This window comes from Strigops habroptila, chromosome 3 (assembly GCF_004027225.2).
Source record: "Strigops habroptila isolate Jane chromosome 3, bStrHab1.2.pri, whole genome shotgun sequence".
NCBI classification, from domain to species: domain Eukaryota; kingdom Metazoa; phylum Chordata; class Aves; order Psittaciformes; family Psittacidae; genus Strigops; species Strigops habroptila.
In genome coordinates this window covers 81,021,128-81,043,661 of record NC_044279.2, presented here as the reverse complement: position 1 = coordinate 81,043,661, position 22,534 = coordinate 81,021,128, and the positions used below count along the sequence as shown (strand labels likewise).

General features: G+C 44.8%; 3 protein-coding genes across 5 annotated transcripts in view; 1 reads left to right on the top strand and 2 right to left on the bottom strand.

Moving 5' to 3' along the window:
- Positions 1-18,287, top strand: part of CNOT6L (CCR4-NOT transcription complex subunit 6 like) — a 35,540-nt gene extending 17,253 nt beyond the window's left edge. For 2 of the 3 annotated variants that reach the window (XM_030477960.1, XM_030477959.1), the window contains exons 2-12: positions 1,595-1,716; positions 2,181-2,367; positions 2,799-2,884; positions 3,324-3,413; positions 4,235-4,303; positions 5,862-6,019; positions 7,042-7,196; positions 8,604-8,755; positions 9,937-10,161; positions 10,848-11,050; positions 11,422-18,287. In XM_030477960.1, coding sequence (XP_030333820.1) covers positions 1,605-1,716; positions 2,181-2,367; positions 2,799-2,884; positions 3,324-3,413; positions 4,235-4,303; positions 5,862-6,019; positions 7,042-7,196; positions 8,604-8,755; positions 9,937-10,161; positions 10,848-11,050; positions 11,422-11,634 — 1,650 coding nt within the window. In that variant the 5' untranslated portion in view covers positions 1,595-1,604 and the 3' untranslated portion in view covers positions 11,635-18,287. Of the gene's footprint in view, positions 1-1,594; positions 1,717-2,180; positions 2,368-2,798; positions 2,885-3,323; positions 3,414-4,234; positions 4,304-5,861; positions 6,020-7,041; positions 7,197-8,603; positions 8,756-9,936; positions 10,162-10,847 lie in introns of all 3 variants that reach the window. The other variant, XM_030477961.1, reaches the window with a different exon arrangement.
- A 639-nt stretch (positions 18,288-18,926) lies between these two features.
- Positions 18,927-20,525, bottom strand: LOC115604672 (C-X-C motif chemokine 2-like). Its single transcript, XM_030477968.1, has 4 exons — positions 20,383-20,525; positions 19,765-19,900; positions 19,333-19,416; positions 18,927-19,222 (listed from the first exon to the last, which is right to left on the bottom strand). The coding sequence occupies exons 1-4, from the start codon at positions 20,444-20,446 to the stop codon at positions 19,117-19,119; spliced, it is 390 nt and encodes a 129-aa protein (XP_030333828.1). The 5' UTR covers positions 20,447-20,525; the 3' UTR covers positions 18,927-19,116.
- Positions 20,526-20,758: 233 nt separating this feature from the next.
- Positions 20,759-22,218, bottom strand: LOC115604674 (alveolar macrophage chemotactic factor-like). The gene is made up of 4 exons (XM_030477971.1): positions 21,693-22,218; positions 21,341-21,470; positions 21,135-21,218; positions 20,759-21,031 (listed from the first exon to the last, which is right to left on the bottom strand). The coding sequence occupies exons 1-4, from the start codon at positions 21,754-21,756 to the stop codon at positions 21,007-21,009; spliced, it is 303 nt and encodes a 100-aa protein (XP_030333831.1). The 5' UTR covers positions 21,757-22,218; the 3' UTR covers positions 20,759-21,006.
- Positions 22,219-22,534: the final 316 nt, after the last annotated feature.

Sequence of the window (22,534 nt, the reverse complement as noted above, 5' to 3'; positions counted from 1 at the left end):
GGTTCTGAAACAAGGATCGAAAGATCTCAGGTATAATCCTGTGTCCTTAAGTGATCTTAAGTTTCATTCATCACCCTGAACTGAATTGCTGCAGCCGAGCAGTGTGAGGGCAGAATCCTCTTACCCTGTGGCTTTCCTCGCCGTATGACTTCACCTGTAAATAGAAGTTGTCTATAATTAGGTGTGGGACTTGCATCTGCCCTGTGCTTGCAACAGGGAGCCTTAATTCAGTGTGAATGGAATTTCCTTGGGCATTTGTCAGGGAGGGAAACACCAGATCTGTAACTGAGACCTGTCTAAGGGGACAGCCCTGACAATTCCTGCTGCTCTGCAATGCCTGAACGCTGTTTTGGTGAGCTGTATCAGTTGGAAAAAACTCAGTACTTTAATCTCATAAAGGGGATGTGTGATCTTTGTTCAGTTGGACAGGCTGAACACACACACACACCTCCCCGAACTAGTTTCCTCAAATTCTTCATAGTTTTCTGTCTTGTCAGTTCAGCAAACCAAAGGAGTTACACTCATTATTCACAGCTATTGCAGCCAGTTGTAGTAGAGACATATGTAAGAGGGGAAAACACACGTCCTGTAAACCAGCTTCTTTGCATTTATATCAAATTGAGGTTTGGGTATTTCGTGTGCCTGGGAAGGAAAAAACCTGTGAACAGCAAGTTCAGCTAACCTTATGTTTTTAAACCAAACAACCCCTCTCCCTGGGTCCTTCTCTGGGGGAGGTATGGAAGGAAACGTCTCCCCATGCCATCTGGAAAGTGCATGTTTTTTGAATGGGACATTGGAGCTCTCTTCTGACAAGAATCCATGCATCTGATAGTAAAATATATCCATGCATCTGATAGTAAAGTTTGGGTCTGGGCTGAAGCCCGGTATGTACAAGAACAGCTAATGAGAATTTTACCTGAGGTCCTTTTAGGTCTCCTAGGCCATTAGGAGTAACAAGGTCTTGACTGATACTGAGCATGAAAAAGCACAAAGCAGAGAAGATAGACAGTTAATGGGAAAATTGAGGTAATTCCCCTCCAGACTGCAATTTCAAGTCTTGTATAAATGGGACTTTGTATGTTGAAAATAATTACTGTAAAAGCAAAGGGAAGAGCCTTCCCTTCAATTGCTGGTTCCCTGTGAAAACTCCAGGAGCGAGCAACCCATGTGCTTTTGCCATGAGCAGTGAAATGCTGTCATCTTGTCTGCAGGTTCTGCACACAGCAAATTACTCAGCAATGACGTAGGTTATGCTTCAGTCTGGGGGAGAAACTGGGTAATCCAGAAAGTCTGCACTGGGGCACTACAAGATAACACTGCAGGTGACTGCAGAAACCCAAACTTTGTAGGAAGAAATGCCCTTTTCCATTATGAGCCTGTATTCTGCAAAGGTCCGAGCACCTGCTTAACTCCATGAGCTAGGAGCAGTTGGGGTGGTGTCAGTGTAATATTTATTGTACAGAAACTCCAGGGCATGTCCAGGGACAATTTCCAGGACATTCTCCAATTACAGGGGAAGGTAACCTCCTGGGGGGGCTAGAAATGAAGGAACGTTGTGGAGTGGCAGATGATAATGGTTGTGATGGTCTTTCAGACTAACAGGGATGCCAAAGGAAAAATATGATCCTCCAGATCCTCGCAGAATTTACACCATCATGTCAGCAGAAGAGGTAGCCAACGGGAAGAAGTCACACTGGGCTGAATTAGAGATCTCGGGTGAGTTGAGTTGGTTTTGAATTGTGGTTCAGCGGGGTTGTTGGTGCCCCAGAATTGCACCAGGCGCTTTCAGATAGGGGATCCTATTGGGAAAAGAGTTTTACTGAGCTGCGGGAGGAGGAGTAACTCAACGGTTGCCTTCGAGCTTGGCTGGCTTATATTCAGCCCAGTTCATTTAAAACAGCAGCTCAGATTGGACATGTGTTTTTGGGTAGCAGATCTGCTTCCCTAGAACTGTACCTCTGTCTCTGTCCTTTGAAGTAGGAGGGTTAGATAATTATTTAAAGTCTGCTCATAGAGAAGATACACAAAGGTATCTCCTGCAAGCATCACTCAGCGTTCTCGCAAAGTGGTGGAGTTTCCACTCTGGAAATCCTGTATTCTGACATCCCCCATAGTTTGTATCTGATGCTTTAAGAGCACAAACCTGACTGAAGAGCTGATTGTTTACTTTTCTTTTTTAGGTAGAGTGCGGAGTTTAAGTACATCACTTTGGTCGCTGACGCACTTGACTGCTCTGCACCTCAATGACAATAATCTTACTCGCATTCCGCCTGATATTGCCAAGCTTCATAATCTGGTTTACCTGAATCTGTCATCCAACAAACTCAGAAGTTTACCAGCAGAACTAGGAAACATGGTATCTCTCAGGTGAGAGAGATTATTCTGGTTAACTTTTCAAAAATCTGTGTTCTGGGATTGGGACCAAAAATTTTATCTTGCTTTCCATTCTTGTATTTAAAATAATTCAGGATTGGTGCAAAGCTTCAGTTCTAATAATTACTTTAGGGTTCACTACCCTTCTTTCCTGATCTCTACAGGTACATGTCTGTAAGCTATGTAGTTTCTGCTCTGAAACATTCATTGAGACTTGGTATTTGCTTGCTGTTTAAATTCTCCCTGATTTAATTTTGGGGTTTTTGTGGCTTTTATGGTGGTTTTTTTTTTTTGGTCATGCTTTGAAATGGAAAGATTGGCATGTTTTTCCATAACACAAAAAAAATTCAGGGTGCAAAGTGTCATCTTTGAAGATGCACTTCTGAAGTGATACTCATCAAAAGTGTTTTTTGCATTTGCTGCAGGGAATTGTTTTTAAATAACAATCTGTTACGGGTTTTGCCTTATGAACTTGGACGGCTCTTCCAGCTACAAACCCTAGGTTTGAAAGGTGAGTGAGTTCTTTGCAATTAAATATTCCTAGGAGTACTCTTGAATTACTGAGGGGGATGGGCTCAAAATCTTGGTGTATTACCTCAGCGTTTTCTTAGAGTTTATTTGAGATACTAAGCTTGTAGCAAAAGCCAGTTTGGAAAACAATGCTTTTTTAATGCTATCAAACTTCCTTATGAGCCTATTTCAAATCTGTAGATAGGTAAATAAACCCTTTAACCTACTGTATTATTAAGCGAGTCAAAAGAAGAAAGTCTGTGTGTGCCAGATATTTCTGTAGCATCTGTTACTGTGGTACTCTACAGTTACAAGTTAAGCAACCTGAATATCTTCTGAGTCAATTTGTCTGTTCTCATTATGGGAGATTTTCTTTGGTTGGAAAGCCTTGAGAAAGTCAGGCAGCTAATCACCCAGTTGTTGTTTTATGCTGTTGGCAGGCAATCCTTTATCACAAGATATTCTCAGCCTCTACCAGGACCCAGACGGAACTCGAAAGCTACTGAACTACATGCTTGACAATCTAGCAGGTGACAGCCCTACAACTCTGATTGGCAGAAGCGGTTTAAAAGCATGCATTTCTGACAGCATTTCCTGCTAAAACAAGAATCTGAACCACTGAAGGCAGAGTATTTTCTAACCACTTTTGCATTTGTCAAGTGGTTCCAGTCATAGACACAAACACACACTATGGAAGAGGTTGACATACATTGTCCAAGCTTTTCCCATGTTACCAGTTGTTCCCACTGTTCTGTTTGAAACCCTTCAGTTACCAACAAAACTGCAAGGTCTTCCTTGCTGAAGCCATTTTGATACTTTCCACTAGAAATTATAATCCAAATGCAGGCAGAATGTGAAATTTAGATCTCGAAATACCAAAGTGATAAAGAATATCCAGTACCTGACTTGAATCCTGTGTTGTGGTTCTGTAACTGAGTTTTCTGTTTTGCCCCTTGATGTCTAATCGGTTAAAACACTGAAGGAATGATGGATATAGGGTGAGGTTCTTGCAGAAGGGGAGTATAGGATGTCTGAACCACTACAGGATTTACCCTTCCTTCTTCAGCAGTATATTCAAGATGCAGGAGTACATTGGTGGTGCTTCCAGATTGGAAAGCAAGTGACAAAAACAGTCATGAATCTTACAACTGACAAATTTGCCTTTACTATAGCTAGCCATTTGCCATTTAAGTTATTTTTGCCCCCCCCGGAGTGTAAAAAGACTCAGGGAGATGGGGTTGCAAAGCACACAGTATGGAACATTATTGTTCACTCATCATTTTGACTTAGAAATTGTAACTTACAAATATAAACCCTGAATTAATCACTGGTTTCTTTCTTTTTTTTTCAGTTCATCCAGAGCAGCTGCCTCCAAGGCCATGGATTACTTTAAAAGAACGAGACCAAATTCTGCCCTCAGGTAAATCTGTGGTTCTTTTCCCTATGTTCACACAGTGATGCACTGCAAAACTTTTCTTTGGATTTATTTTCAGAGAAGTCTTCTGCCTTACATGGAGCAGATTGAAAACAGCAATTTGTGTTGATTTGTACTAAAATGATTAACATATGGCTGTGCTGTACATACCAGTTTTGTAATTTGAATGGGATGCCGGTCATTTCTTTTCCATTTTAGGCTTTTTCACACCCGTTCCAGCCACTGATGCCCAAGCAAAAGAGCTTTTTTAAAAGAAATTCATTTCTCAGAAGTGCTAACTGTAAAATAACTGTGTACAAATGCTGTGTCCACGCTCAGGCTGACCCAAGTGAGACTTTGGGAAGTGCCTATCTGCAAGTAAACACACGGAGTGCCTGGGATTGAAGTTAGTTTAGTGCCCTCTATTGTTGCTTTTGGTAAAGTGCAAGAGGCAGCATTTCTTCAGGCGGTCCAAATCCAGCGGCTTTTCCTCCCCTGCACATCCTGAATATAACCAACCAGAAAAAAAATAGGAAGAAATGGAAAATAACAGAAGTCCTGTAAGCCACCACCACATTAAGTTCTGCATTTATTGTTCAGATTCCCCCCTAATATCTCAGATGAGTTTTACACACTTTCTTTTTATAATCAAACTTCCTGAGCACAAATAGAATTCAGAGGTCATTAGGAAACATAGCATTAGGCAACTGAGCTGTGGAATATGTCATGGTAAAAACTGTAGCAATCACGTTGCTTGTTGTTATACAATTAAACCAAACAGCAGAAATCTTCTGTGACTATGAGCATAAAAAAGTACTGCTGTGGGGTAGCCTCATAGTAAAACCTCACTTCTTTCCCTGCAGATTTGAACAATCTTTTCCAGTGGCATGGTGCTAGGATGTTGCATTTACCCATCTTTTTTATTCTTGGTGTAAAACCTAAGGGAGTTCAGAAGTTTGTGTGTGAAAGAAGCATGTCTGAAGCTGAATGATCTGATGAGCTGTACGCTGACTACTCTCTTTTCTTTTTTTAAATGCGACCAAATAATCTATTAGGTGCTTGCTAATCAATGAATTCATTTTTTCTCTTCCCTGCCTTCACCCAGACATTTCTCTCCCTCTTAGACTTGATAGACACAACTTAGAAATGTTTTACAGGAATGTAGTACAAATGTTTTGAAATCAGACTGCCTAAAACTGAAGTGTTCTAAAGCAGCATTTCTGTCTTGATTTCTTACCAAAGCGAGAGGCTGTTCCTAATTGTTGCCTATATCTAGATCTCCCCCATCCCCAAAGGTAACCAAGAATCCACAGCAAAATGGGATTGCATTACTTTGTTATGCTCCTCTCCTTTTGGTAGTAATGCTGATTTTTTTTTCAGGGAGAGTTTAGCCTTGTTTGGTAACTGCTGGCTCATAAAATGCTCAGTAGAATAAGCCCACTGACTTGTGTTCAGCAGGCGCTCCAGAATAGACCATGTAAGATCCAGTATTTTGGCTTGAATAAGTTCAGCATTTGTAATCTTCAGAGGTTGATATCCTTTCCCTTTCTTTCTTTCCTTCCAGCTTCATTCACAGTTATGTGTTACAATGTGTTGTGTGATAAATACGCCACCCGGCAGCTCTATGGCTACTGCCCATCTTGGGCACTCAACTGGGAGTACAGAAAAAAGGGAATCATGGAAGAAATCGTCAACTGTGATGCAGATATTATTAGTCTTCAGGTAATTGGAAAATAACTGTGTTTTTCATCAGAAACAGAAAACGTTAACTTCTGCCCTTAGAATGAAATGCTTTCTTGAGAACATCATATTCACTTGCTTGCTAACAAATCTGGGGCTTACCAGTACAAGGTGTGTTCAGAGATCCTTGTTTTGCATTGGCTTGTGCTTTATGAAATGACGCAAAGTAAGTGAGATAAAATTAGCTAGATTAGTAGGTAATCTGTATTGGAAGATCTGTGTCTTTTGCTGCTCAGATAAGCATCCTAAGTGTTCTGCCTCTGGGTATATAGGGCTTACTGCAGAAGGGGAGAATGAAAAATGCCATATTGCCAAATGCTGTTCTATTCCTGCTTGGCATAGAAGTTAAAATCTCAAAAATACTCTCATTGGCAAACAAAAGGACTCTCATGGTCACAGTTAAATATCAAGTGTCATTGGTACATGTATCCTGTTGTATCATTAGAAATGTATTGCCAATGTTTAGAACAGTTGAATGCTTCTGCCTTTAAACTGTTCTTTCATTTTTTAAGCAAATTGTGGTAGGCAAAAATCTTGCTCAAGAAGAGAGTAGTTATCTTGGTATGAAAACATCAAGAGATTAACCTCTGAAATCCTCTTGGAGACCAAATGTTACTACAAAGAAAATGTATTGTTACAGAGCAGCAAGAGACCCTTATGTGAAAGAGATTAAATATTAATTGCTGCTGGATACCTGTTGACCTCTCAGAAGTTTTAACCTAGGATGGTATCCATGTTCAGATGTCAAAAATACCAGGTGTAATCTATTGTTACTCAAAATACACCTGTCACTTTCCCTTTTGGGGGGATTCCAGGATATGCAGGAACGCAAATCTGTTTCTGGCAGGCCATTAATCTAGGAATTGACATGATTTGTGTAAACAGGAGGTTTTTGCTTTGGTGAGAGCTGCTGACTGCAAGCCAAGGCAGGCACCAGTTGCCATACAGAAATAGGAATGGTTTGCTTGACTGTGTTAGCCTAAAGTATTTGTGTTCAATTCCAGGAAGTGGAAACAGAGCAATACTTCACCCTTTTTCTGCCAGCCTTGAAAGAACGAGGATACGATGGATTTTTTTCTCCAAAGTCACGTGCCAAAATCATGTCTGAGCAGGAGAAAAAGCATGTGGATGGCTGTGCAATATTCTTCAAAACTGAAAAGTAAGGGGCAGAAGCAGCTTTTTAAAAATACATTAAAACCAGCTTGATTTAGGTCTGAAAGCTTTCCTCAGGGCACATGGTAGCTAAAGTACTATAAAACAAAAGAGAAAGTTCACGACAAAGAATTGAGCCTCCCTTCCTTTTGCTGCTCTGTTTGCAACACAGCCCTTCCATTCATTTCCGAGATGAACAAAAATACTTCTTCAGAAACCAGGGAAGTTGCAGGAGAGGTGGTACGAGTAAAAACTTGCATGCTTGTGTGCACATTTTTTGGCAGATCTAATAAATACCTTCTCCACAAACTTCTACCTTGCTTGACAGCAGTTTCATCCCTCTAAGAGTAAAGATCTAGAAGCTGTGCTGGCTTAATCATCAGGTATTAAAAGATGTATTGCTGCCCAAGGATCGCAGAATATTCTCTGCTTTATGAATCAAGACATTGTTGAATACCTGATCCAAAGGGTTCTGCTACACTAAAAGCATCAAACTATTGGGAAGAGAGGAGAGGTGCTGGCATTCACACTTCTCATCTCAACATAAACTGCTCACAGGTTGTACCACACTGAGTATCCTTCTGAATACTCCCTCAACAGTTTTCAGTAATTAGAATGGAAGTTTTGCAAAGGCTTAGCTCTCTTTCAGAGTTTTCACTGCTTCCAGAAACAAAAATAAACCTTTCAGATCATGTATAAAAACAATTTGACTGGGTTTGACTAGAGGAAGTCTGTGAAAACAAACAGCTGATGTTTTTCAAACCTTGAAACTAACAAGGGTATATAGAGAACTGATTATTATGCTTTGGCTCTCACAGGTGAGAACAGAAGACTAATAACACTCGTTTTCTGAGAGCACAAACAAAAAAACCCCCAACATTCAATAGGTAGCCTTCAGTTTGTCCTAAAGCAAGGCGCTTTGGGGCAGCCTAAGGCTGGAAGGGAATAAAAAAACCAATTTCACAAAACTAATGCTGGTAGCTGGTGGTTTCAAAGAAGCTGTTTTTCCACAATGCATTTGCCTGTAGTAAAAAACAAGCCTTTAATTACCATCTCATCTTAATTTTTTTTGCCCAGAACACTCCACAAGAGGTGCAATAACCTCTGAGATTGCTCCGAACAGTCCTCTTGGAGTGCTATGCTGAAACAAGTAAACACTTCCTAAACCCCAGGTATCTCATCTCCCGTGAGAGCATCTTGCTTGCCAGACCAACAGCTCTATCCTGACTGGGGGAATACTCCTTAGAACTGTTTTCACTTTCCTAAAACAAGCAGACAAAATAAATGTGCCTCACCTGATGCCTGTAGGCTCTCTCCTTAGACATGGTAGACTGGAGTGCAGATAGAAACCACATCTTTTCATGTAGCTGTACATCAGACACATGTTCACATGTGATTCTCTTTGTTTAATCAGGTTTACGCTAGTGCAGAAGCATACAGTGGAGTTCAACCAAGTGGCAATGGCTAACTCTGAAGGTTCAGAAGCTATGTTGAACAGAGTGATGACGAAGGACAACATCGGAGTTGCCGTGGTGTTAGAGGTGCACAAAGAATTATTTGGAGCAAGTGAGTATGACCGTGGTTCTCTCATTGATAACTCAAACCACATAAGGGCATGAGTTATTCCGAAACAATAGGGCTCTCTAGAATATTATTGCCATTGCTGGTGGTAACCACATACTTGCGGATGAGCAAATGCTGTTCACTGTGCTAATTTGAGATATGATAGCCCATCAGTAGGTAAGACAGGACGCACATGACATGATTTCCTGGTCCACAGCCAGATGCCCAGCATTTAGCTTTCTCCTTTCAAGCTTTTGTCGCTGCTTACTTACTCTGTTGATTTCTACTTGAAGAATTAAGCCCTTCCAAGGTCAGTGTGTTTACATGCACAAGCTCTTACCAGTCATTGTCAATAACATTCAACTTCTATTTTCAACTTTTTTTCCCCTTGATTGAATCCTCGCATCCTCCCCCAGTGATTATAAGACAGTGCTAATGTACTGGTGCAGAAGAATGAGATTATCAGGTATCTTTTCACGCCACTTGATTGACTGGCTGTCACATTTTCATTTAAGTTTGATCAGATGCAGTAGACAATTTCAACATACTTAAAATTGCCACCCTGCTCTGTCTGCATGTCTGGTTTTTTTTGATGGCTTGTTGCCAGTGTAGCCTTCAAAGGAGCAGAATGTCTAAATTGCAGGAGTGGAAGGAACTGCCTGTGGCTTTATGCCCCATCTTTCAGAGCACTGTTTCTCAGATAAATAGTAAAAGCAGCTACAGTGTTAAGCAGCAGCCAGGTTTGTACTGTATTTAAGCATTAACATTTAAGCATTAACATTTAAGCAGGTTTGAGGTTTTTTCCAAGGGAACAATTTGCCGCACTGTGGCAGTTAAGAGTTAGGAAACTCCCTTGTGCCTTTAATATTGAATAGTGGTGCAAGCTCAAGTGATGGCCACTTGAGGAGTAAATAAGGAATGCAATCGTAAGAGTTTCAGATTATGCTGGCTGTTTCTTTCCTATATTGGACAGATTTAGTCATGTAATACTATGTAAATGCTGATGATTTAGAAAAGAGTAGTTATTCAGGTAATGCCTCTTTTTCCAGCAATAAAAATACATCCATCTGTTGGTGTGTCTGACTTGGAGTCCTTAGTAGGTAGACCCTGAATGTTCACAGGGAGGAATCTGCTATATTCCCACGATCAGCCTTTCCCTGATAAAAATGTCTTTGTTTATTCAGGTATGAAATCACTTCATGTGGACAAACAGCTGCTTATTGTGGCCAATGCCCACATGCACTGGGACCCTGAATACTCAGATGTGAAACTCATTCAGACGATGATGTTTGTCTCAGAACTGAAAAATATCCTCGAGAAAGCCTCAAGCAGGCCCAGTAGCCCAACAGCAGATCCTAACTCTATCCCTCTGGTGCTGTGTGCGGATCTCAACTCGTTGCCTGATTCAGGTAAGACTGGTTTTGGCTTAATTTTTAACTTACCTTCTTAGAACGGTTGAATCCTCTTTTCCTCTGAGGGCAGTAGTGTGGTTTGCACTGCCTGGGATGAAAGCTTTTGTAGCAACGGCTGTCTTGAAAGCTGGCTGAAGAGAATTCTAGTCTTACGGTTGAGTAGGCTGCTTGTCACAATCAGCTGTACGCTCCAGAAAAATTGGTTGTGCCTATAAGGAGGTAGAAGAGCACAGATAGATCTTAATTAGATCATTAAATAAATATCCATGCCTTGAGCAGCAGAAATAAGTAGGAAAGTTGGGAGTTCATGATGGAACATGAAAATTTTCTAAGGGGATAGGTTTGCTTTAATAATTATGACATTCAATACTGTAGTGTCAGGTATAAGTAGAAAATCTGCCTCTTTAGCACCCTGCCACATGCACACTACAATACATGTACTAAGGGTTTATTGTAATCCTCAAAAAATAGTGTCAAAGCCACTGGAGAGCCTCAGTTCCCTGTCTGCGTGTCAGAAAGTTGGATATGGACAATACAGCTGCTGTGTAGGTTTCCCTTTAGCTGAATGCTCTTCTCTAATCTCATGGTGTGTCTTACTGGTGTTTTGGTTTTAACTCCGAGGCCAACGTTCCCCGACTGTTGTATTTTAAAGGAACTCCCTGAATCCTTTCCTTTGCAAACAGGTGTAGTGGAATACTTAAGCAATGGCATAGTAGCTGACAACCACAAGGACTTCAAGGAGTTGCGTTATAACGAGTGTCTCATGAACTTCAGTGGCAATGGAAAAAACGGGGCTTCTGAAGGAAGAATCACGCATGGCTTCCAACTCAAGAGCGCCTATGAAAACAACTTGATGCCTTACACCAATTACACTTTTGATTTCAAAGTAAGCAGCGATTTTTCTGAAATGGCAGGCATTGACCTGGTCTCTCCAAAATGCTGTCTTAATTTTCTGACCATTGGCTGTCTTTCCCTCTGTTCCTGTAAGTGCTTCATCACTTGATTCCTCTACTTGCTGGACACTTTTCCTACCGCACACAAATCCTTGATTTGCTGGCATTTTTAAACTTCTGACCTGGCTCTGGCCAGTGACCTAATGAGAACGGATGCAGCGCTTGGAATGGGAAATGCTGCGCGCGTTTCTTACCTTAATTCCAGCGCTGTGCCTCTTCCCAAGGATAGCAGCCAGAAGCCAGTCGAGTTCAGGTTGCCAGAAGCGAGGTCTGTTCTCACTGTCGTGTTTCTCTTTCTCCCTAGGGTGTGATTGACTACATTTTCTATTCCAACACTCACATGAACGTGCTTGGTGTCCTGGGGCCTTTGGACCCTCAGTGGCTGGTTGACAACAACATCACTGGGTGTCCACACCCTCACATCCCTTCAGACCACTTCTCACTGTTAACACAACTCGAACTCCATCCTCCGCTCCTGCCTCTTGTCAACGGTGTGCACTTGCCTAACAGGAGGTAGTGGAGCCCTGCCCCTTTGAGGGCAAGGACCTGTTGTTATGGACCTGTACAGTTGTAAATCAAAGTATATAGGAGTAAAGTATGGCCAACCTTAAGCTGCTTCTTCAAGCTCCTTTCCTTATGTGTTTGATATGAGATTTTGCACATTTTGGTGCATATTGGTATCATTTGGCACTAGGGCTGGAACCAAAGTATTATTCCCTTTCCAAATTCTTAATTTAATTTTTCTTTTTTTTTTTTTAAACTGGCAAGCTTTTCCTTTTCAGTAGGAAGCTGCACTTAGAAATGGACAAATGAGATTAAAAACTTGCATATTAATGTATTTCAAGATAGTGCTTTTTTTCCAGAACGTGGCAAAATGAGCCAACCTTTTAGGAGAAAGAAAGAAAAGAATAGAAATGCTTGTTTTGTAGGAAGAATACTAGAAATGCTGTTTGTTTGAACCCAAAATGAGGACTGAACTCTGCATCCAAAATAAATTTTGCACATTAGCAAAGCACTTAATAACCTGAGTATAAATGATGAGCAGTGTGGCACTGCCCCTCATCTAACTAATATTAGAAAACCAAAGATATCTGAATATCAGTGATAAAATTTGAGGTCTAAATTCTCCTGATGTCATTTCATTTCCAACAAAATTCCCAGCAAACCTATGTCTCGTAGGTGAGCGTTGAATGCTGGGCAGATCTCATGGGGAGTCTCTTCCAGAGCTCTGCAGAACTGGGTCCTTCCTGGGAGGGATACCCAGGGATCCAGAGGGAAACAGAGCTGCCTCTTGGCAAGCCAGGGCAACACGCTCTTCAGCAGCGCAGTTTGGGAGCAGGACTTCAGAAAGGTTAAGAAATTGCACTTGAAGCCAGCTGTTGGGGTTCCGGGTGAATAAAGAAGTTGCAAATCTATCCTAAATTCCCTTTTCCCGGAAGGGAAACATGGGATTAACTGTTTAAGCATAGGGTACAGGAAAAAACTGCTGGAAACAACCTTCCGTCTCCAAAGGGCACATGGAGTAGCCATTGGCATGGTTTTTTTCTCGGGGGAGCGAGTGGGAGCCATAGTCATTCCTTGGATTGTTTTTCCTGACCCTAGTTGCCAAATATCCATCCCACTTTTTTTAATAACCTTTCTCTTTTGTTGTCAGTCAGGGTTGAATTAGAAAGCTGCTGGTTCATTCCCAAATGTTGATGCTCTTTGGATGTGTTGGAAATCCCTTTTTTTCTCCCTTTTTCTGCTCTAGGTGGCCAGTTCAAACCCTTGTGCCTCAAGAGGCATTGAACGTAATGCAATTTTCTGAAAAATAAAATTGTTTGGCTGCTTAATGTTAAAAAAAAACCCCAACAATCAATGGCACAGTGATAGGAAAAGGTTGTGTCTGTGTTTTTAAGTTTTTCTTTATTCTGCTTTTTTGCTGCTATAAGATTTTCTTGAATTTCTATTTTAAACTTTTCATGCATTTTACTGTTTCTAGTCTCAAAATGTGATATTTTTAATAAATGAAAAGAAATTTTCCATTACGTGAATGAAATTTTTAAGCAGATTGAGAGCCTATATTTATGTCTCATTCGTATACCGGAAAAAAGAAAAAGTCAAATTTAAATTGTGAAATTAGTTTTAAATACTAAGGAGCCATCTTCAGTCTTGCGAAACTGCAGAGTCAGGCTCTTCCTCTACTCTTTAATTATTTCCTTTGTCGTTTTATACATAGGAAGTTACCCATAGGGGGGAAATAAATATCAATTGGACTTAGAGTAGAAACTATGCCCTGACTCTTGTTGGGGGCTGGGGAAGGGGTGGTGTGGGACAGAACATAAACAAATCGGTTCAACCAAACAACTCCCTTGTAAGAAAAGAAGTGCCTAAAAAAACCGGAGGCGTCACCTTTTGTCTACTCCAAATTGGAAGCTGGGTGAAATTCCTGCACGGCAATTGCTTTGTGCAGCACCACACGCAGAAAAAAAGCCCTTTCTAAAGATGCATTTTCCTCTAGGTGCAGGTATCTCGTTTGCAATATACCTCAGCATCCACCACCCAGCCATTAAATTGCGGAAGCGATTGGAGAGTATAGTACTGGAAAGTAGAATAGCATGAAAAACTTAAATTTTGTGGACATTACCTTTCTGTAATCAGCTGCTGTATCGTTTTTGGAGGTGAGGGTACTCTGCTCCAGAGGTGTGCACTAACCAACCCTTCTCCTCCTCTTCCCACCCACATGTTAAGTAGCAATGCAAGCAGTATTTCCTACCATACTTCACTCCCAGTATTTTTTGAGATGTTTGTATAAAATGGAATTTAAAATCCACCTATGATTGTATATGAACTGCAGAGGAGCCCGTTTATTAATAAAACCAACAGCAATGTTTTGTAATACCGGGGTGGGAGAGGATGGGGATGAAAACCAAAAACCAACCCAAATCCTGGCAAATGTTGTAAACTGGTTAGGTTTGACTTCCCTTTGGTTTCTCACCGATTGAAGTGTTCTGTTGCAGGAAGGTGTTTAATTGGATTTTCTCTGCTTCAAAATGCACTTCCAAACGTCTGTTATGCTGTGTGATTTCTTTAAAAAAACAAAAGAGTTATTTTAACAGATGTTGCACAAAACCTCTGGATTTAAAACAAAATGAGTCTTGTTTATGTTTCAGCCGATGCGCATAACCGGAGACACGTTTACTTGCCTTTCATGTGTCTGGCTCCCACCTTGTTTTCCATCTGGATTTTCCCTTCCCAGCAGGAGCAGTAAGGGGATTGTCCTTTTTTTCCCAGCCATAGTGATACTCTGCTCTAGGAAAAAACCAGGCAGCCGCCAGCCTCGTGCATGGGCTGAAATCCCTTTCAATAAAGGCTAATTTTCTTCTGGCCCAGATGGAAGCTGACAGTAGAGTGTTTTCTAGGGAAGAGAAAGCAATACAAAGTCAAATATCCCTAACTCTAAGCAGAGATGGGTGGGAGAACATCAGTTCTCTCCATCACTGACCCTCAGTTGCCAGCACATCACAGTCAATGCCTGGGTAAAAAAGCTCTAAGCCCTTTACTGCTCCTGGCTGTCTTGGTTTGCTTTCAGAAATATGGTGCCTGGTGTCAACTTCTAAGCAACAGCACTGCCTAAAGCAAGCAGAGAAAAAAAAATCCAACACCCTTCCACGAGCAACTTTTTAAAATTCAGTATGGTAAACCTGTTCGGTATGGGGTTTTGTGTGTGTACATATATACATATATATATATAAAAAAAGAGAATTTTGTACAATGTAGCTGAATATTTCTGTTTCCTTATTTCTCTGTAAGGAGTGTGAACATTCGTGTGCTACACACTGAAGTCAGGGAGGGCACAATGGGGTCTGAAACCAGCTTTACTTCCCATTTGCCTCGTCAAAAGCTTTTGTCATCTCTTTCTAGCACTCGTTCCAGCATAATGTTTCAGTTTATGAGTAAGCTTGCTTTGTCTGTTGGAAGCCACTCCTGGTTAGGCTGCAGAAACATTCAGAAAAGGTCTGTTAATCCCAAATCCTCACTGTTCTGTGTTTTATAGACTAGAAAGCTGAAATCTTTGACTCTCGACCTTTTCAGAAGCACTTGCCACTGACCTAATGCAGCTCTCAAAACCACGCCATCAGCATTTGGGTGACACTGTGGATGGCTGATGGCCTCCCACCCTGCTAGCTTTGCTATGGAGACTCCTAAATCCACGGTCACGCTCCCGAGGCCCACTTTCCAAAGGTGCTGAGCATCTGCAGCTGCCACTTAATCCCAAATGTTGGGCTTTTGGAGACCAGCTTTCCACACCCAGCTTGTCTATCGCGTCCAAATGGCAAGTGGGAATTTGGGACCTCAAAGGTTTATGTCACTTCTTCCTGTGGTCTTGGTCAGGTGGTGAGGGGGAAGCCAAAAAGGCTTGTTAAAATTGAGAGTCTCTCTTGTTAATTTAGAACATGAGCTGGAGAAAGAAACACTTTATGGATTCCTCAACCAGGACTGCAGTATCCATACCTTCTTGGTAGGGAGCAGGAACCAGACGTTGCTTCATTTCCACAATGCAGTTTTAGCTTTTAGCATCAAAACCTTCCTTGGGCACGAAGTTGGGCATAGTGAGGTGGAGTGAAAGGTCTTTTAGTCCTATCCAAACCAATTGCCTGCATTAGAAATACCACACAAATGTGATCCATGCTCCCATACTGGTTTAAAAGGAAGTTTTATGGCAAATAGCAGTTGTCCTCTCCCCAGCAACCTCAGCTTTGGACGTCATTATAATTCAGTTCCTCTGTTCTTGGCTTCGCACAGATACTTTCCTTGCAATGTTAATGAAGATCTAAGGCCTGATTTAAACCTTAAGAAGGACCCTCTCCCTGTTGTATGGGGGGGTAACTGATCTAAGCACATCCTTACCTAATACACCAGGCAGCAGCAGAAGGTGGTTCAGCTAAAATCAGGCTGTCAACATAGAAGAGCAGCAGGTCGTTGCCCTGCTTGGTCACCACAGAGCTGGGATGTTCTTCTGGGTGGTCTTCACAACCCAAACTGCCTGGTAGGAAGCGAAGCAGCGCTCAAGACTCACTCAAGTTCACCTTGGCTTCAGGAGGAGTATGGTTTCAGCACCAAATACGTGCGTTGGAAAACCTCACCTGCCTGATTTTGCACATTCCAAAAGGAGACTAAAGCCTTACCCGGGGCTGGGGGCAGAGGGCCCGATTTGTTAGAGACTGCAAAAGAAATGAGCCCTGAGCACTGAGAGGTTTGGGGTTTTATGATAGACACTGTTATTAGCTGAGTCTCTCCATCTACCAGTGAGGAGAAAGCACCTTATGATACACAACTCACCAGCTTTTTGTAAGGTTACAGTAGTATAATCACGTATCCTCCCTTTCTCACCCTTCAGTGGTCAAAGGCGACACAAACCCCAAGAGGAAACCACTCGTGTTAAGTCTCTATGCCAAGCATCAGCCAAGAACTCACTTAAAAAACAATTTTAGGAGATCATGAGGCTTTAGATCCAGTCACAGCTCTAAGTGACAGAGTATCTTCTCCTGTGACCACTCTTCGCACTGACACTGACTGCAGGTTTGCTTTTTAAGCAAAAACCAAAAATCAGAGCAGATAATGCAGGTACAGGCACTGCACGATGAGAAAAGGGACAAAATTAACACCTTTAAAGAACTCCTTCGTCATAAGAAAAATGACTCTATAATTAAGAGACGATAAAGTTTGCTGGTTTGGCTACGAGGGAGGGTGATGGACTTCAGGAGTACAGTTTCTTGGAGTATAGCTGAAAATAAGCATGAAGATAGAGAAACACTCAGGTGCTTTGATACCTCAGGTATGTGTTTTAGACAGCACTGATGGCAAAGCACACCAAGCGATAGGACCTTTTCTTTCCCCCCTCCCTGCCTGTGTTTAGCTTGCACAATCCCTCACCCTTTGAGTGGTGAAGGTTAGAGGGATCCTGGTAGTTGGTCTTGTCCTCATTGTTAAACAGCTCCTACCATCTTGGCATCTACTGAGTTTGCATTTCTCTGTATTGACCTTTGTTCCGAAGCAAAAAACCAAGCCAGCCAAAAAACCCACAACCCTCACGGTGGCTTTCTTTCCAAGTGACATGTTACATGGCTTTGTTTCCCGTTTTTAATTATTGCACTATGAGTTCGCTTTCCAAGCAATTAAAAGTGTTTGTGTGCACCATGGTAGCTAAATATGCCCTTAATTCATAAACTCACGGGCTGGACCAGCACAGTTGTGATGGGAACCCAGGCTCCCCTTCCCACCCCGTTTCACAGTGGTTGTTTTGGGAGGTCAGGGTGATTGTTAGTTGGATTTCTTGCTTATGTGTTGTCTTTGCAACTGCAAAGTCTGGTCCCTCAAAAGATGGAAGTGCATGTGGAGAAGGGAGGAAGCTGCTAACATTTTAGGGGGGTTATGTCTTGATTTATGGAAACAGCTTTAGATTAGGAGCCCGTTGGGTGCTTGGATGAGGAAACTGTCGCTTGCGGTGGCCGGGTTTTTGCCTGGCCTGCTCTGGGCCTTCCCCACCAGCCCTGACATGGGGATGGGGTCGGTCTCCCAGGCAAAAACCTCTGCAAAGCCTGGCACTGGCCCCAGTCAGCATGTCTGCAAGAGCAGCCTTCAACTGAGCCCTGAGCAAAAAACTTGCTCATTCCATGTTTCCCACAAGAATAAATGGAAAGAAACCTTCTCTCCTTTGCTTTTACAAAAGGATGCAGTTTTCTTTCGCTCCAAAAATACTCACCTTTTGGAGAAAGTGCCACGCCACGGTGCAATTCCCCCCATATTAAACTTTGCAATGAAAAACTCACTGACAAAGCCAATTCTCGCTGAGTGGGGACAGCGGGGAGCCAGGCGGGGGGAAGACCTGCTCCCCTGCACAGACCCAGCCTGGACCAAATAACAACAACAACAACTGAGCAAGGCAGCCCTGCTTTTCCTTAACCTTTGGGCAGCTTGGCAAAGGGAGGTCCTCAAAACCCTGAACTGTTCATTTTTGCTTCCTTTTTGAAAAGAATTCTGATTTATTTGAATTGAAACACACACACCCACGCTGTGGAGCCAGGGTACTGCTCACATGGGATGGAGAGGGCTAAATCTCTGCTTGTTTCTTCTCACCTGTGTACTTATATTTCCTTCTGTTGGCAATAAACAGCCCTTTTGCAACCACTCTTGTCCCCTGCTGTGATTCTTGAGAATGGGAAGGAGGGGGGCATGGTGATCAGATGGGTGTTTCAAGTTTCTGGGATGCACTTCTGGTACCCAGGGTGGTGGGGAGGTGACACAAATTGGATTCCTACCCTTCTGAAGAGGTAGGAATCTTCAGAAGGGTAGCCACCCTTCAGGCCCCAGACACCCACCACCAGCATGGCCAAGGCACATTTTGAGATGGTTAGGTAAATTTTGCACAGGGCTGCACATCACACCTGCATCGCCTTGGTCCATGTGGCCAAGGGACATCCTGGGGTCCCCACAGGATGCCTGCATCCATCCCAGGAAAATGGAGGTCCACAGAGAGATCCTCAGCTGGTCACTGGGAAATCTCCTGGTATTTCTCCTGTGCTTGCAAAACTGCAGAGGTCAGACCCCATCCAACTCCAGCACCCCATAGCACAACCCGCTCCTCCAAGGAGGTATCAGGAAAAGGCAGGAAAACTTGGGGCAGAGGAAAGACAATGCATTAGGAAGCGCCCTGAGGCAAAGCAGCTGAGGCCTTCATGGTGCCATGGTCCAGTCTAACTCCTCCACCGCAAAAATCCCAATTTTGACACAGATCCATGCAGAAAGAGCTGCCACAGCCGCAGGGGAAGCACGTTCATCCATTTATTGATGGCATGCCATCGTGCACAGGAAAAGCGCAAGCACCCGAAATGGAGGGTGACAGTGGGCACCCAAGTGGAAAGCCTTTCTTCTGGAGGAGGGAGCAGGGGAAGGCTCCTGCCCCCCACCAAAACCCCAGGAGCAGAAGTGCTGGAGTTGTGCCACGAACCCCAGCTGGTTACTGGTCACTGTATTCAGACACAGGGAGGGATGGGGCAGGGACTCTGCACCACCGCTCCGCTTCCCGCCGCGGCCGCACCGCTCCTGCTTTCTTGGTGACGTTCCTGCAGGTTTTGGGGGGAGGAAAGAAATGAAACCAAAGCCACCAGGACAAAAGGGAGCTTCCTGCCAACGTGTTTTGATGCTTGTTGTCCGGTCGCTGGGCATCACGTACCTCTGTGTCAGCTTGAAGATGAGCAGCTGGATCCAGGGCGCCTCGGGGGCCACGCAAACCTTCTTGTTTTTCTTCAGGGTAAGACTGCAAGGTGATGAGACCCGCTCAGCCCCACGCATGCCTCTGCCCCAAAGTGTTCCTCACCAGGCTGCTGTCTGCAGAGAAAGCCCCTCTCGCTCCCTACAGGATTATGAGCACACCCTGTGGCCCTTGCTGGGAGATAGACGAGATTTTTTAGGCCTCGACCTTGGGTCATAGAATCATAGAATAGAATCATAGAACAGTTTGGGTTGGAAGGCACCTTAAAGCTCATCCGGTTTCAGCCTCCTGCCGCAGGCAGGGACACCTTCCACTAGAGGTGGTTGCTCCAAGCCCCGTCCAACTTGGCAGGATGCAATTAGCAGGGATTGCTTTGCAAAGCTTTCCACTTACATGATCTCCTTCCTCCTGCAGTGAATACCCGGTGGGGTGACATCGATGGCGAGGATCAGCCCCAGGTTGATGACCTGGGCAGTCCATTTGATACACTTGCACCTCATGTTGGTCAGCAGGCTCTCCAGCGACAGACCTGCGCCCAAGAGCAGCCCAAACATCCCCAGGTCTCAGCCCCCCACCACCCTCATGTCACGATCCCATCCCGCCCCTGGTGCCCGTGGGGACATTGGTTTGTGTTAATGGGGTTTGCAGCAGCAAGAGGTGACGCAAAGCTAATCCCTCCCAGCACGGGCTCAAAGCTTTCTTGTCATGCGTACAGAAAGAGTTTAGCTTCAAGGTTTGAAACTTAACCAGTATTTTAGGAATTAAACCCATTGCCCACCCGCCACACACTCAAATTTCACAGAGGTCTTGAGGAAAAGCGGCTTAAACCCATCAGGCAAATCCCCCCCAGTCCCCAGCATCCCCTCCAGTTTAACCGCTGAGGTTAACTGATAAGCTCAAATATAGGCAAGAAACAAATCTGAAAGCTTAGAGGAGCCCACACTCAGCCCCACGCAGTGCCTCGGCCGAGGGATTTGGAGGGGGACAGAGGGACACCCCAAGGTCACTCACCACCACCCGGCACCAAGTTGCCCATGAGCAGGGCCATGGCCAGCGCCGCCGGCAGCAGCCGCATCCTCACCCCCCTGCCCCGAGCTGCCGTGGGGCTGCTTTATAGTCAGCCCAGGCGGGGATTTCAGAGCCTGGGAAATGCCGGGGGGGAGGAAGGAGCTGCCCCATGCTTCGACTTCCCTGCCGCCGCTTCCCCATCGCACGTGGTGGCCCATGCCACCTCCCCAATCAACAAAGGCAGAAACCACTGTGGCCACCTCCTAACACCTCCTGCTTGCCCCATGTTTCTTGGTGGAGAAAGAGCGGTAAGCCCCCCTCTGCTCTCCTGAGCATCCTCAAGCTCCTGGCATGCCGCAAGAAGGGATGCAAGCGACGCTGACCGAGAGCTGCACCTTTATTGGACGTGTTAGGTTGTGCCTGAAGGGGACACCCAGCACATGGTGGAAGGGTGGGGAAGGGGGTACTGGCATTTTCAAGGGCTTAAATGCACAAAATGCCAAGGAAAAAGGGGCTCAAGGCATCACACAGCAGCATCGTCCCCTCTGCACAAGGAGCCAGCAGCGTGGGAGGTGAGGACCAGTTTCAGGCCCAGCACATCTGGCTGTCCCACTGGTGGCAGCTTCCTCAGTGGGGAGCCTCTTTCTTCCTCCTGCCAAAAGCAGAAGGGGGGAGAAACAAGTGAAGACCAGTGCGCACAGGATGACTCTGGTCCTGCTGGGAAACCCTATCACCTGGGACTGAAGAAGGCTTACAGGTTAGGGAGGTCCTGCAGGAGCTTCTTCACCCAAGGGGTGTCAGGATTTACACAGACCCTCTCCAGGCTTTTTAGCTTAATCCTAGAAAACATAGAGGAGCTGGAGCAGCCGAGCCCCCCTGTGCTTCTCATCAAGGGTGGAACTGAAATAATTCAGAGAGAATGGGGGGAGCAGGGCGCTTGTTCCCCCCAGGAAGCACTTACACCACCTCGAGGCGCCGGCAGCTGCTCCCCACTGGCCGGACCTCGATGCTGCTGTATTTCCACGGTGGGATGAAGGCCCTGGTGGTCTTGGCACAGCGGCAGCTCAGGTTGCCATTGGCTTCCAGGAGGGCTGGATGGGCACACAGCTTGCACATCCCCCGGAACCCACCACCACCCCCCCCAAAACTCGCTGTTGGGCAGCGCATCTCCCCCCATGTCCCACCACGATCACCACATCCCCTTGCAACAGAGCCCCGGAGGGGCATCAGGATGTCGGGATAGGGGGATGTCACCTCTGAAAACCTCCCCACCCTCCCCAGCATCCTCCAGCCCCACGCACGGGGAGCCTCACCTGCATCCCCAGTGTGGTGGGTCAGCAGCAGCACGCCCAGCAGCAGGGCAGCCCGCACAGCCATGCCGGCCCCATCCCCGGCACCACCAGCATCCCCCTATTTGAGCTGGGAAATAGGAGAAGTGAGGCGGCGCCGGCGGGAGGCCCCAGGGTCGGGGGGGGTTGGGGGTTTTGCCCGTCGGGGGCCCAGGCTTCCTGAAACCGGTTCCATTTTCCCCTTCCTATGAAGCCAGGTCTTGTAAAGATATCGGTCCTTTGTCCCAGTGCGTGTCCTTAAGCCCGCGCAGCTGCACAAGCCCCGAGGTTTTTTAGGGTGCTTTTATCATCTGCATATTACTCATTTCTTCTACAACCAGATTTTCCCCCAGCCTGAGCTTTGGTGGCGTCTGCTTTTGCTCTTTCCCATCTGTGACTGGTTATCCCAAAACTCTGCCAAGTGACCCCGCACCCACCCCCTATATTTCCTTACAACAGTCTTCCAATACCCAAAGGGGCCGACAAGAAAGCTGGAGAGGGACTTTTTACAAGGACATGTAGGGACAGGACAAGGGGGAATTGCTTTAACCTGACAGAGGGGAGATTGAGATTAGACATTAGGAAACAATTGTTCCCTGCGAGGGTGGTGAGGCCCTGGCACAGGTTGCCCAGAGAAGCTGTGATTCAGAGTCACCAGTCTGTGATCTATGATTCTTATTGGCCCTTACTGCCTTCAAAAGGCTTTCAACTGCTTGCACACCCCAGCCCCATCACCAGCGCTGGTGGTTCAGGGCTGGAACACCCGTCCCAGCTCCTGTTGCTGCCTTGGACAAACCTTTCCCTGCTCCTGTCTCATTTCTCAGTGT

Coding starts and splice junctions, on each gene's coding strand:
- LOC115604672 (XM_030477968.1), bottom strand. CDS start 20,446: ATGCGGCTGCTGCCGGCGGCGCTGGCCATGGCCCTGCTCATGGGCAAC. Junction 19,901..20,382: donor CAACTTGGTGCCGGGTGGTG/GTGAGTGACCTT, acceptor TCTTGGGCGCAG/GTCTGTCGCTGGAGAGCCTG. Junction 19,417..19,764: donor TGCAGGAGGAAGGAGATCAT/GTAAGTGGAAAG, acceptor ATCACCTTGCAG/TCTTACCCTGAAGAAAAACA.
- LOC115604674 (XM_030477971.1), bottom strand. CDS start 21,756: ATGGCTGTGCGGGCTGCCCTGCTGCTGGGCGTGCTGCTGCTGACCCAC. Junction 21,471..21,692: donor CCACCACACTGGGGATGCAG/GTGAGGCTCCCC, acceptor GTGCCCATCCAG/CCCTCCTGGAAGCCAATGGC. Junction 21,219..21,340: donor TGCCGGCGCCTCGAGGTGGT/GTAAGTGCTTCC, acceptor TATGTTTTCTAG/GATTAAGCTAAAAAGCCTGG.